The 12,651-nt window shown below is 49.0% G+C and overlaps 1 protein-coding gene across 1 annotated transcript; it reads right to left on the reverse strand.

Annotated features, from left to right (window-relative positions):
* Nucleotides 1-3,897: 3,897 nt before the first annotated feature.
* LOC138732365 (olfactory receptor 14J1-like) lies at nt 3,898-4,509 on the reverse strand. The gene has a single exon (XM_069878951.1). It carries the CDS (start codon nt 4,507-4,509, stop codon nt 3,898-3,900), a length of 612 nt encoding a protein of 203 aa, XP_069735052.1.
* Nucleotides 4,510-12,651: the final 8,142 nt, after the last annotated feature.

The following is a 12,651-nucleotide window of genomic DNA, read 5'->3' on the forward strand; positions in this document are numbered from 1 at the left end:
CACCCAAATCTATGACCTGACTTTTTCATTGTCCAACTCTCCCATGATCTAACTTTTCTATGACTTTACCATGACCTGACCCAGCTTTTACACAACTCTGCTATGACACAAATCGTCTACGATCCAACTCTTCTATAATCATTTTAAGACCTGACTCTTCTATGACTCTTGTATGACTTTTCTCTGGCCAAACACTCCTATGGTCTGGCCATCCTATCTCTCTTTTATGACCTGACCCTTGTATGACCCAACCCATCCTTCTGTGATCTGCATCTTCTATGGCATTCCATGAGTCAAACTTTGTAGGACCTGAACTTTCTAGGACCCTAACTTTCTGTGACCCTTCTATTACCTAACGCTTCTGTGATCGCTGAGTGACCAAAACTTTCTGTGACCCAAACACTCAATGACCCAACTCTTCCCTGCCACTTCTATGATCTCACTTATCCAAGACCCTTCTATGACCCATCTCTCCAATTGCTTGACTCATTTGTGACTCTGAAGAACAGGCCTTCACCTCTTCTGGAGGCTTGGCAAAACTGCTGTGTTTCATTTAGAGGAGAGGGCAGAGCACATCTCTCATACATGGATGGAGCAGAGCAGGGAGATTTGGGGGCTCCTGGACTCTGTAAAAGACACACAAATTATCTTTCTTAATGCTGTAGCCTCAGTGTGAAGGAAGCCTTGAGAAGAATTTAATAAAAAGAACAAACAAACTGAATGGAAGAGGTAGAGTGAAGGAAATGTCCTGTTCCAACTTTAAGCTTCAAACATTGTTGGTGTTGTTCTCCTCCATGCTTTGTTTTGTCCTGTTTTAGTGTCCTGATCTCTGAGGATTCTGTGCATTTCCTTTGTTTGCAAAGGAAAGGGATCATAAATTGGGGTGGGATGCAGTGACAGGGACACAGGCACGTGGTGCCAGTGCAGGTGCCCTGGGACTCTCTGCCCAGGCCCCAGCTGCAGCTCCCAAGGGCCTCTGATCTCCATCAGCTCCGCTCTGCCAGCTGCCCATCCCAGGAAAGGGCTAAGGAGACACTGGCTCCTCTGGAGGCATCACTGGGTGCTTATGGCCCGGCAGCAGAACTCGGCCTGGAACACTCAGACATTTGCACAAGGGTTTAAAGTGTGAGCACGCCTCATCGGCTGATACCATGGGATATTGTTCTTGACATGCCAGTGTTTCCCATGGGATCACAGTGAGAAGCTGTCAGGATGGTCATTGACAGCAAGAGGAGAGCTATTGCCTTTCCACCACATCTGCATTGCCAGTGCTCACTCTGTCAGGTCATGCATTTCATCTCCCCCATCTCTCACCAATTCCCACCTCTCCTGACTCAACTGACCATGGCTGAAGACCCCATTCCAGCATTACGACTACACAGAAGCCCTGGCCATTGCTCTCCCTATTTCCCTCCCCTCACTCTTTGATCCTTCAGGTACTTCCCAACTGTCCAGTCATTGCTTGGAGCTTCAGGGAGTTCAAAGCTGGCCTGGCTGTCCCTGCTCGGTCTGATTCTGCCTCCACTTGACTGTTTAATTGTGGTTATTTCATCATTTCCTTTCTGTCTAAAGCATTTGTGGCATGGTTCTGCCTTGTGGAAGGTGAACCTCATGGGTGGCAGGCTGTCCTGGGCACACAGGGGAGGAGTGGTGTTCATTTTCATGGTGAATCTTCTCTGTTTTGTTTTGTTTCTTCCAAACTCAGAGTAATCCCTCTCTGCCTTTGTGCAGCCGGGGCTCTAAGGAGAGCAGGGGGAGCTGGAATGAAGGAGCTGGAACCCCCAGGTGCAGAGGGCAGAGGAGAAGGTTGATGTGAGGAAACGGGATGTGATTCCCAGGTGTGTGACGAGGGCAGTGATGGGGCTGGGAAGCTGAGGAGCAAAGTTTTCCATGCTGTGTCAGAGCTCAAGGGACGGCTTCTCTGAGAAGTCCAGGTCTCCTTAGGAGAGAGCCTGGATCAATTCCCATCAGACAATGCTACCATCACCTCTTCTCCAAACTGGAAAGTAATGAAGTGCACCCTTGACAATGAAAACTCATTTTTATTAGAAGCTCTTTGAATTCTTTCTCCATAACCCAACTAGGAAAATTCTCTTCAATGCACCAGTATGAACCATTTCAGTAGTTCCTCTGAGGAATGTCTTTCCAGTCAAACCCTCTGTCCTGACTCTTCCATGATATTACTATGACCAAGCTCTTCTGTGATGGGACTCCTTTGTGACTCTTCTATAACTCGATTCTACTATGACCCTACCCTTTGATGGCTCTTCTATGGCCCTTTTATAACACTTACATGAACCTTGTATGATGGAATTCTTCTCTGACCCACCTCTTCTATGTCCTGAATCTCCTATGACTCTTCTGTGACCTGACTCATCTATGACTCATCAGCCTGTGACCTGAATCCTCTATGACCCTTCTAAGACCCAACTCTTCCATGACTCTACTCTGACCTGGCTCTTCTATGACCTGACTCTGCTATGACCCTTTTATGAACTATTTCTTCTATGACTCCTCTGTGAACTAATTCTTCTATGAGCCTACTATGACCTGACCTTTCTATAACCTGATTGTGTGATTACTCCTCTGCAATCCAAACCTGATGTGACCTGATTACTTCTGTGACTTATGTATGGTTGTATGTCCTCTCAACAATGCAGTTGCAGACCTCTGACAAACTGATTTCATCTCCACTCAAAGTTGGGATGAGAGGTCAGTCCTGGCGAAGGTGGTTGTGCAGGGCTACTCCAGGACGATTGCCCTTGGGAGATTTCCCAGGGTGTCCAGCGCACACAGGAACAGATCAGACCCTGCTGTACTTGTCCATGGAGGAGGCTTGGCTGTGTGAGAACAGTGCTATTTGCCCCGACCCTGCACACCCACAAAGTTATCTGCACCTTGGTGTTTTCATCTGCAGGCCCTTCTCTTGGGCATGTTCTGGAGAGAAACTATGGAAGAAGCACTGACCTGAGGAGATCCCCTCGCTTTATGGAAAGGCTGCTCACCTCACGTGTACGTGTTCACATCTTGTCTGAACAGTGTGAAGTTTGACCCCGATCTCATTTTGTGTCCTTACAGGGAGGGACAGATAACGTCTTCAAGCTGGGGTGAGAGGGCAGTGCTGGGAATGGGGGTTTGAGGGGCTATTCCAGGATGATTTCTCTGGGGGACAAACGGACATGGACACAGATCTGACCCTGCTCTGTTTTTTCCTCAAGTCGCTCACAGGAGGTTAGGCTGTGGAAGTTCTCAGCTGCCTGCCACAAACCTGCATACCCACAGTCTTCATCTGCAGATCTGCAGAGTGGCGTCTGCACCTCTGGGTCACTTCCTTGGTCTTGTTCTTAAAGGTAGCTATAGAAGAAGACATCAGCCTTCAAACAGTGCCCTAAGGAGACCCCGCTCTTCATGGAAAGGCTGTTCTGGAGGCAGGTCTTTCCCACAAGTGCCCACCGCCTGTCCCTGACTGCAGGCACAGCACTGCCACGCAGCACGGCTGTGACCAAGCTCAGAGCCCTCAGACCTTACAGCAAGGCAAGGGGTGAGGAGGAAAGTGTGGAAGGGGAAAGAGAGCAGCTCTGGGAGATCAAGCACTGGTGCCTGGCAGTGCTGCTGTGCCGGGACTCTTTTCCTCTCCACCCATACCCGCAGGAACTGTCCCTTCAGCTCCAAAAAGGCCTTTGAGGAAAGATATCAGGAATAAAGGACAATGAATATCCCTTTATTTTGTTTAAACACACAGAGAGCACAGCTTCTCTTTTACACAACCAATCAGTAACAGAAGAAAAGAAGACAGTGAATTAAAAATGGGATGAAAACATTATCCCAATTAAAAACCAGCAACACCAAAAAAATAGAGAAGCCAGTCTGGGCCAACTATAAGTTGCATGATAACTGCTACACAGAAGATGATGAGCAGTTCATTGCTTCCAAGAACCATCCTGTCATCAGTTTCCACACTGCATCCTTGAGCTGCTGGTTCCTAAAGCTGTAGATGAGGGGGTTCGATGCTGGAGGCACCACTGAGTACACAAATGACACCACAAGATCCAAGAGTGGAGAGGAGGAGGAGCGGGGCTTCAGGTAGGCAAATACTGCAGTGCTGACAAACAGGGAGACCACAGCCAGGTGAGGGAGGCATGTGGAAAAGGCTTTGTGCCGTCCATGCTGAGAGGGGATCCTCGGCACAGCCCTGAAGATCTGCACATAGGACACCACAATGAAAACAAAACAACCAAATGTTAAACAGGCACCAAACACAATAAGCCCAGATTCCCTAAGGTGAGAATGTGAGCAAGAGAGCTTGAGGATCTGGGGGATTTCACAGAAGAACTGGTCCAAAACATTGTCCTGGCAGAGGGGTAGGGAAAATGTATTGGAACCCTGCAGCAGAGCATTGAGTAATCCACTGTCCCTGGCAGCTGCTGCCATGTGGACACAAGCTCTGCTGCCCAGGAGGGTCCCGTAGTGCAGGGGTTTGCAGATGGCAATGTAGCGGTCGTAGGGCATGATAATGAGAAGAGAATACTCTGCTGAAACTAAAATGATATAGAGAAAAACTTGGGAAACACATACTCTATAGGAAATTGCCCTGGTGTCCCATAAGGTATTGGTCATTGATATGGGGAGAATGGCAGAGATAAAGCCCAGGTCGAGGAGGACAAGATGGACAAGGAAGAAGTACCTGGGGGTGTGGAGGTGATGATCACAGGCGATGGTGATGATGATGAGGCCGTTGCCCAAGAGGGCAGCCAGGTAGATGCCCAGGAAGAGGCAGAAGTGCAAGAGCTGCAGCTCCCGTGTGTCTGTGAATGCCAGGAGGAGGAACTGGGTGATGGAGCTGCTGTTGGACATCTGCTGCCTCCAGACACGAGGAGGAAAGGAGGAAAGGACAGTGAGAAGTTAGGGGACCCTTCTCTGAGCAAAATCAAAGCCATTTCCCATTCCCCCACCCTGCTGCACACACCCTGTCCCTTTTCTCCCATCCCTTCCTCCAGCTCCGTGCCTGGAGCCCTGCTTGGTGCCAGCTGAATGTGCCGGGAGGAGCAGGGCCTCTGCCCGCTGGCTGCGAGGAGTCAGCCCTGCTCTCAGCAGGGGGTCATGGGGACGGTGGGGACAGGGGACACTGCTGGGGTTCAGCTTTGTCCTCTGGAACTGCTTTTAGTGCACAAGGGCTTTTCAGCATCTGCCCTGCCTGGGATGCAGAACTGAGAAGGCAGAAGAAGGCTGAGAGTTTTGGGGTTTTACCATTTCTACTCCCACCCTGCGCAACGTTCTTGGATGTCAGAAACCCTCAGAATCTCTGCTACACTCAGGGGAAACAGAGGGAGTCCTGTGAGGTGAAAGCATTGCCTGTATCTCAGTGCAGAGGGAGGGGAGGTGCTTTTTTTTCTGAGATGGAGGGGGGACCACAGTCACATGTTGCCCTCAAAAGCCACCAGGCCCTGCTGAGAGCAGAGGGGTCCACCTCACAGCACTCAGTGTCTCACCCTTACTCAGAGTCTCAGCCTCCACTTGCAGTCCAGGACACGTACAGCTCATTTCACAAACCCAAGAGCAATTTCTCTCTCTTAGTATCTCTGCGTTTCTCCGTGGGGCTTTTAGATAACACATGAAGTAAATTCCCCCTCCCAGATCTTTCCAGATTTTACTTTCCTCTCATTTCCTGATCCTATCCCTGCTGTCTGGGGATTTTTCTCATGGAGCTGTTTCCCTCTCCCATGCATTTTCTTTGCTCACAGACCCCATCCCAGTCTTTGGGCACTCCCCTACACAAACCTGCCTGTTTGCAGGGCACTGCCTGGGCTTGTGGTCCTGTTTGGAGATTCCAAAGGGCAGAGCAACCTAGTGGGTCCAGGAGAGCTGATGCTGGTGCTGTCCATAGGCAGAGGAGTAGCTCAAGGTGCTTTAGGAGACTCATGTCAGACCCCTTGGTCACTCACAGTCATAGCTCAGGAGTCTCAGTCATTTATTCAAGCATGAGAGCCTCCTGTTCCATCTGTCCCCTGAAAATCCCCAAGAGTAGAAAACTGAGAAGGCAAAAAAAAACCTCCTTATCTTTAGTGTAATCCCTTCCTTGCCCTTCCCCTTGAAAAGGCCCCTCAGAATTGCCCTGGGGTGATTTGGACCTGTGAGCCGTCCCAGTCCATGCAGCAGCCTCTGCAGAGCAAAAACACCTTTTCATGACAGCAGGTGCTTCTTGCACCCACAGCCTCTCCCTGCAGCACAGCAGGGATCTCCCCAGACAGGCTGAGCGCTGACTCCAAACAGCGGCAGAGTCTCTCTTCCAGCACACAGACCCCGATGGTGCAGGGACCCTGCTCTGAACAACAGCCTGGAGCACCCCTGGCTGCACCCCTGGCTTCACAGCCCTTCCAGACTGCCTCACAAGAGCCCCCTCCTCACAGATCCCAGGAGCTGGGTGCTGGGCCAACTTTAGGAGAGGCCACCAGGATCTACACCTGCATCGCCCTGCACCCAGACTCACCATGTCCTGGACTGCAAAGATTTCTCCTCCAGTCAGGTGTCAGTCATCCTCCTGACCACTTTTAAGCTCTTTCTGCCTTGCTCATCTCGCTAAGAAACCCCAGGAGTTCCCTTCTGCTTGTTGGGCTGTTCCTGGGCAGAGCATGAGCTCCCTCAGCCCCAGGAGCCCAGCCCAGCTCAGCAGCAGAGGAGCAGCCCAGGGCGTTTTCATGACCCCTCTGGTGGGTTTGATGCCGAGCCCATGAACCTCAGACCCTTAGAGGGAGTTGAACAAACTTCTCAAGAAGTCAAAGTCAAATTAAAGCTCCAAAGTTTCTCGTAGTGTTAATGGGTCCCACTGAGGGCACTGCTGAGGAAGCATCTCCAGGGCCCAGTTAGAGCAGAAAACTGGAGGCAGTGATGAAAGGTTGGGAAAAGCCAGGTAAATGTGGCTCTGATGCTGAGTCAACCTGGATGTGTTTCATGAATCCAAAGGGCCAAGCCTTGACCCTATTAACCAGGTGGCCAAGCCTTGACTCCTCACTCATTCCTCAAGGCTCTTCCTGGGCAGTGGGATGTGAGGATGAGCAATTCCAAGGGCAGGACTGTGGAAAAACACTTTCCAGGCTCCCGAGTGGGGATGAGGAGGACATGAGACCCCGGTATTGTAAGGATAAGGTGCTTCCTTACTGGCATCAGTATTAGAGACAACAGCCAGAGCCAAGGCGAGGAAGACTTTGGCTGTGATGGGGGATTTTACCCTTGTCAGAGCCCTTGATGAATGAGGAATTAAATACTGACAAAACCATCATGTTCTTAGCAAGATGGAGGAGAGGGTGATGGACTCCTTAAAAACGTGACCCCTCATTGTGAATCCCAACCCAAACCCAAACCCAAATGCTGACTAACCCACTCCTAGCCCTGATCCTTCCCCATCTTCCCAGGCCAACAGTGCCACTGGAACCACTCCAGTAATTTCACAGTGTTCCAAGGTTACCATGGTAATGACATCAGATAAAAAAACAAATGTGGTTCTAGAGGCAGCACAACTGGTGCTGATGAGCATCCTTCTTCAACCTTGTTAACTACTTAGACAACTACTACAAGACTTGGAGGCGTTAAGAACTGCCCAGTGGTTCCTCATGTGCTCACTCATGCCAACTCATTCCTCTGGAGGCACCATTCTGTGCCACCATAGTCACTCTTTTGGGTCACATGAACCACTTTTCAGTTCTTACTGACACTATTTATTGTGACAGGTATCCTGGCTGCAGACAGGCAGTTCTTCATGCAGTAGCTCCTCTGTTTCTCCCCACACTGACAGTCCTACTTGTCTCACAGAAGGATCATCCACAGTTCCTGGATGTTCCCATAGTTGCTCCAACTCAGGCTGTTGCCTCTTCGTAGCCTTTCTGATTTGGGGATCCGGGTGGGAAAAGGCCTCACTGTCCTGATCCTGGCTTCGTTGGACACCTAAAAGGACTAACTGTAGGTTGCTGGGTTTCAGAGCAGGAAATCCAGGACTGCCTGAGCCTCACCAAAGGGCAGGAGGGGTTGTTGGCATTAGTGGCTGTTGCTGAAGGTTTCCTAGGTCAGAATCAGTCCTCCAGGGTTTTAGGCACTGGGGCCACACCAGGCTGTACAAATGTAGATCCCCAGAGTGGAGGGACGTGACTCGGTGCTTTTCACCTCCCCGTGCTCCTCCAGCCTCAGCTTTCTCTCCATGCCCTTCTCCAAGGGGAACTGGAGCACAGACAGCACGACCAGTTGGCGTTTGTCCTCCCAGAGCCGCCTCCCCTCTGAGCTGTCACTGGGCACAGACAAGGATTGGGACCTGGGGACAGGGAGCTGCAGGGAAGCCTTTTCTGTTGCTGTAACTTAAACCCTGATGGAATTTACTTAGTTTTTGCTCCTTCTCTTGCTTTTTTCTACCCTCTAACAAGTTTTGAATTATCCTTTGAGCCACCAGCTATCGTTTCTCAATTTTTCTTCTTGCTGATGTCACAGTTATTATGGAAGTTGCTGAGATCCTGCCAACCATGAGGAAGACGTTCTTCACCTTGACGATGAGGAGGCCCTGGTCCAGGTTGCCCAGAGCAGGGGTGGCTGCCCCATCCCTGGAGGGGTTCAAGGCCAGGCTGGATGGGGCTTGGAGCCCCTGATCCATGAGAGGTGTCCCTGCCCATGGCAGGGGGTGGCCTGGATGGGCTTTGAGGTCCTTTCCAACTCAACCCGTGCCATGGTTCTAGGAATCTAACAGTGCTCCCAGCATGGGAGTAAGACACAAGTGTGGGACCAGCATGGGACCAGTAATCCCAGTATGGACACCACAGGCAACAATGTGGACACCAGAGCTCCCAATGCAGCACCAGTGCTCCTGATACAGACCAGTAAGGCACCAGTATGGATGCTGATGTTCCCCGTATGGACACCAGAGACACCAGTATGGACAATAGGGCTCTTAGTGCAGGCTAGTAAGGCACCAGACTAGTATGAGACCAGTGCTCCCAGTACTGACAGCAGGGACACCAGTATTGACAGCAGGGCTCCCCGTGCTCCCAGTACAGACCAGTAAGACTCAAGTGTGAGACCACTATGGGACCAGTACGCCCAGTACGGACACCAGAGACACCAGGATTGAACACAGGGCTCCCAGTATAGATCAGTAAGTCACCAGTATAGGACCAGTATGGGAACAGTGCTCCCAGTATGGACACCAGGGACACCAGTATGAACCCCAGGGACACCAGTGTTCCAGTTATGGCACCAGTATAGACCCGTAAGGCACCAGTGTGCCACCAGTATAGGATCAATGCTCCGACAATGGAAAGCAGGGATGCCAGAACTCCTAGTGCTCCCAGTACAGATCAGTAAGACTCCAGTGTGGGACCAGTACGGGACCAGTGTTCCCAGTATGGCACCAGTATGGACCAGTAAGACACCAGAGTGCAACCAGTATGGGACCAGTAACCCCAGCAGAGACACTAGGGATTCTAGTATGGATACCAGTGCTCCCACTATGGCAGCAGTATGGACAAGTGAGGCACAAGTGTGGGTCAGTATGGGATCAGTGCTCCCAGTATGGACACAAGAGACACCAGTACAGCACCAGGGCACTCATTGAAGGCCTTTCTGTGGGGTCCTAGTCCCAAATCCTGCTGGCAGGGGGTGTCCAAATATTCAGAATCCTCGTGCTCTGAAACACTTGTCCAAACACACTTGATACCTTTGAGGGAAGGGATGTAATGTTAATACATTAACAATAAAAGGATCACCAGGAGAAATATTCAGTCCCTATTGGATGCAAATGGAACAACTGTGGCAAAGGATGAGGACAAGGCTCTGGAGCGTGTCCAGAGAAGAGTAACGAAGCTGGTGGAAAGGCTGGAAAACAAGTCTTATGAGGAGCGGCTGAGGGAATTGGGGCTGTTTAGCCTGGAGACCAGGAGGCTGAGGGGAGACATTATTGCTCTCTACAACTATTTGAAAGGAGGTTGTGGAGAGGAGGGAGCTGGGCTCTTCTCCCAGGTGACAGGGACAGGACGAGAAGGAATGGCCTCAAGCTCTACCAGGGAGGTTCAGGCTTGACATCAGAAAAAAAATTTACATGGAAAAGGGTCATTTGGCACTGGAACAGGCTGCCCAGGGAGGGCATTGAGTCACCTTCCCTCGAGGTGTTTAAAGGATGGGTGGGTGAGGTGCTAAGGGGCATGCTTCAGTGATTGATAAGAATGGGACATCAGTGACATATATGACATCTGTGACAATTATGGCATAAGTGACATTTGTGATGTTTTGTGGAATCAAGCTCTGTAACTCCGTTAAGGGTTATAAAGTAGGTATGCATTTATTTGCCGGCGGGTGTGAGGGGGTAATCCTTCTAACTCGCACACAGTATGGTCTAACAAGCAGATAGTTTTAGTGTAAAGACAGGCCTATTCATAAGCGCCTATTGCATATTCATGACCTTTCCCCCCTTCTTATTATAATTAGATTTGAGAAGCTTCTCCCATACTTGTGCAGGCGCAGTGTCATGGTCTGGGGTTCAGGGCTGGAGTAGCCTTCATCTTCTTCATGAATCATCCCTGAACCCAATCTGGGCGCAGGCGCATTCTCATCCTGGTTGAGCTCCAAGACTGCAGAGCAGGATGCAGTCGACTTTCTGCTGTTGTGCACATTCCAGCTTTCCCTTATCAGTGAATGTCTGTGGATGAGCTTCTCTCTTATCAACATCCAGGGTCTTCAAGGCCTTTACTAGCAGACAGTGTGTATTTCAGTGAGCTAAGCCTTCTAGGTTTTTCTAACTTTTCCCCTATATCATATGCCCACACATCAATTCCCCCCGTCTTTTAAACTCAGGCAAATTCATTTGCCTCACACATGATGCATCTTTTGAAGGAGAACTGGATAGTATCTTGCTTGAAAATTACTTTTTAATGCATTCTCATGGGCATTAGACAGAGAAGTCAACATTGTTAGTCGTTGTAGCATTCTCCAATTCCAATTAAACAACACAGTAGAGAAAACAAAGCCAACTAAAACTAGCATCAAAAGGATAATACTGAGGTGACAAAGCTTATTTAGAATGCCAGTCGCAGTAGAGGACCATCCAAATAGCATGTCCCACCAATGATGGTTCACATTTTCTCTTACCCTTTTCAGGACCCTGTTCTTTTCCTCCGTGTCATGGTGGACTGTTTCCAGAGTCTTTCTTCCACTTTCTTTGACCTCGTCCAAGATTTTGGTCAAATCCTGATGTTTCATTAATTGTTTTACCAATATAAGATTCATTCCAATAGATACAGGCGATAATTTGTGAAACATAGTGTAATTAGGTTTTTATCAACTGGTAGGATATGACTGGTGCTAAGTAAGAAAAGTCACACCCAACAATCTTAACAAAATTAAAAATGCAAAAATTAGAATGATTCTTGCTATCTGTAATTGTCTCATCTATCACTATAGAAATACAAGCAATTCTTAAACATACACAACCTTGGCCAATATATACAACTACGGTCTTCTGATTAGTGTCCGGATGGATCTCGAAGTGACAGATGGGTCACTGGAACCCCAAAACGGTGTATTATCTCTTGTATTAATGTTCTGGTTACCTCTCGAGTCTTGGCTGTTCTGGTAGGGAATGCCTCTGGCCAACCTGAAAAGGTATCGGTTAGTACTCACAAATATCAATACTTCCGTTTTCTTGGAAGTTCTAAAATAATCAATTTGCCATTGTCATCCAGGCCTGTTGCCTTTCCCAATTTGACCCATTTCCAATGTAGGGGTATTTTGGGGATTAGTCTGGAGGCAAATATCACACTGCTGAGTCACTTGTCTCACAGTAATGTATACATTTCTAGCTACAATTTCTCTAATTAGGCATTTCTACAAGGCCTCTCTCCCCAGTGCCTTTTTCTATGCTTCTCTTTTGCTAAAGCCCATGTGATTAATTTACCTTGTGGGGTGAGAACTCATCCCTCCTCATTATATGACCCTTCCAAATCTGCAGTGAGCTTTTGATCTTCTTTGGTATATTGGGGCTTTCCTTCCAGGGAGATTCGCCCATCAAGGGTCAAAACCCCTTCTGGTTTTACCTCTCCTTTGGCTGCCTGTTTTGCCTCTCTGTCCCCCAGCTCGTTTCCTCTTTCCAGTTCCCAATTCACTTTCTGTAGTGCTTCAATTTGCATGGTTGTTACCTTCTCAGGTAGCTGGACTGCTTCCAATAGTTTCAGGATCTCCATGTTTGATGTGTTTATCCTGTGAGTTCAATAACTCTTTTTCCTTCCAGATTGCTCCGTGAGCATGTACAACTCTGAACACACACCTCGAATCTGTATAGATATTTGCATCTTTGCCTTTAGCCAATTCCAAGGCATGGGTCAGAGCAATTCTCTCTGCTTTTTGTGCAGAGGTATTCATGGGTAAAGGTCCTAACTCTGTTACGTCTCGACTAGGGATCATGGCATATCCAGCATGTCTTATACCACTTAGGATGTAACTGCACAACTGCTCCCATCCATGAACCAATCTTCAGCACTTTCCATAGGACTGTCCTTCAAGTCCAGATGGCTCGAGTATGTCGCCTCAATAGTTTCCAGTCAGTCATGATGTACTGGTTCCGCTGTGTTTCCGCTAAGAAAAGAGGCTGCATTGACAATGTTAGTAATTACAATTTTCCACCAT

Source organism: Phaenicophaeus curvirostris, chromosome 30 (genome assembly GCF_032191515.1).
Source record: "Phaenicophaeus curvirostris isolate KB17595 chromosome 30, BPBGC_Pcur_1.0, whole genome shotgun sequence".
Classification (NCBI taxonomy): Eukaryota; Metazoa; Chordata; class Aves; order Cuculiformes; family Cuculidae; genus Phaenicophaeus; species Phaenicophaeus curvirostris.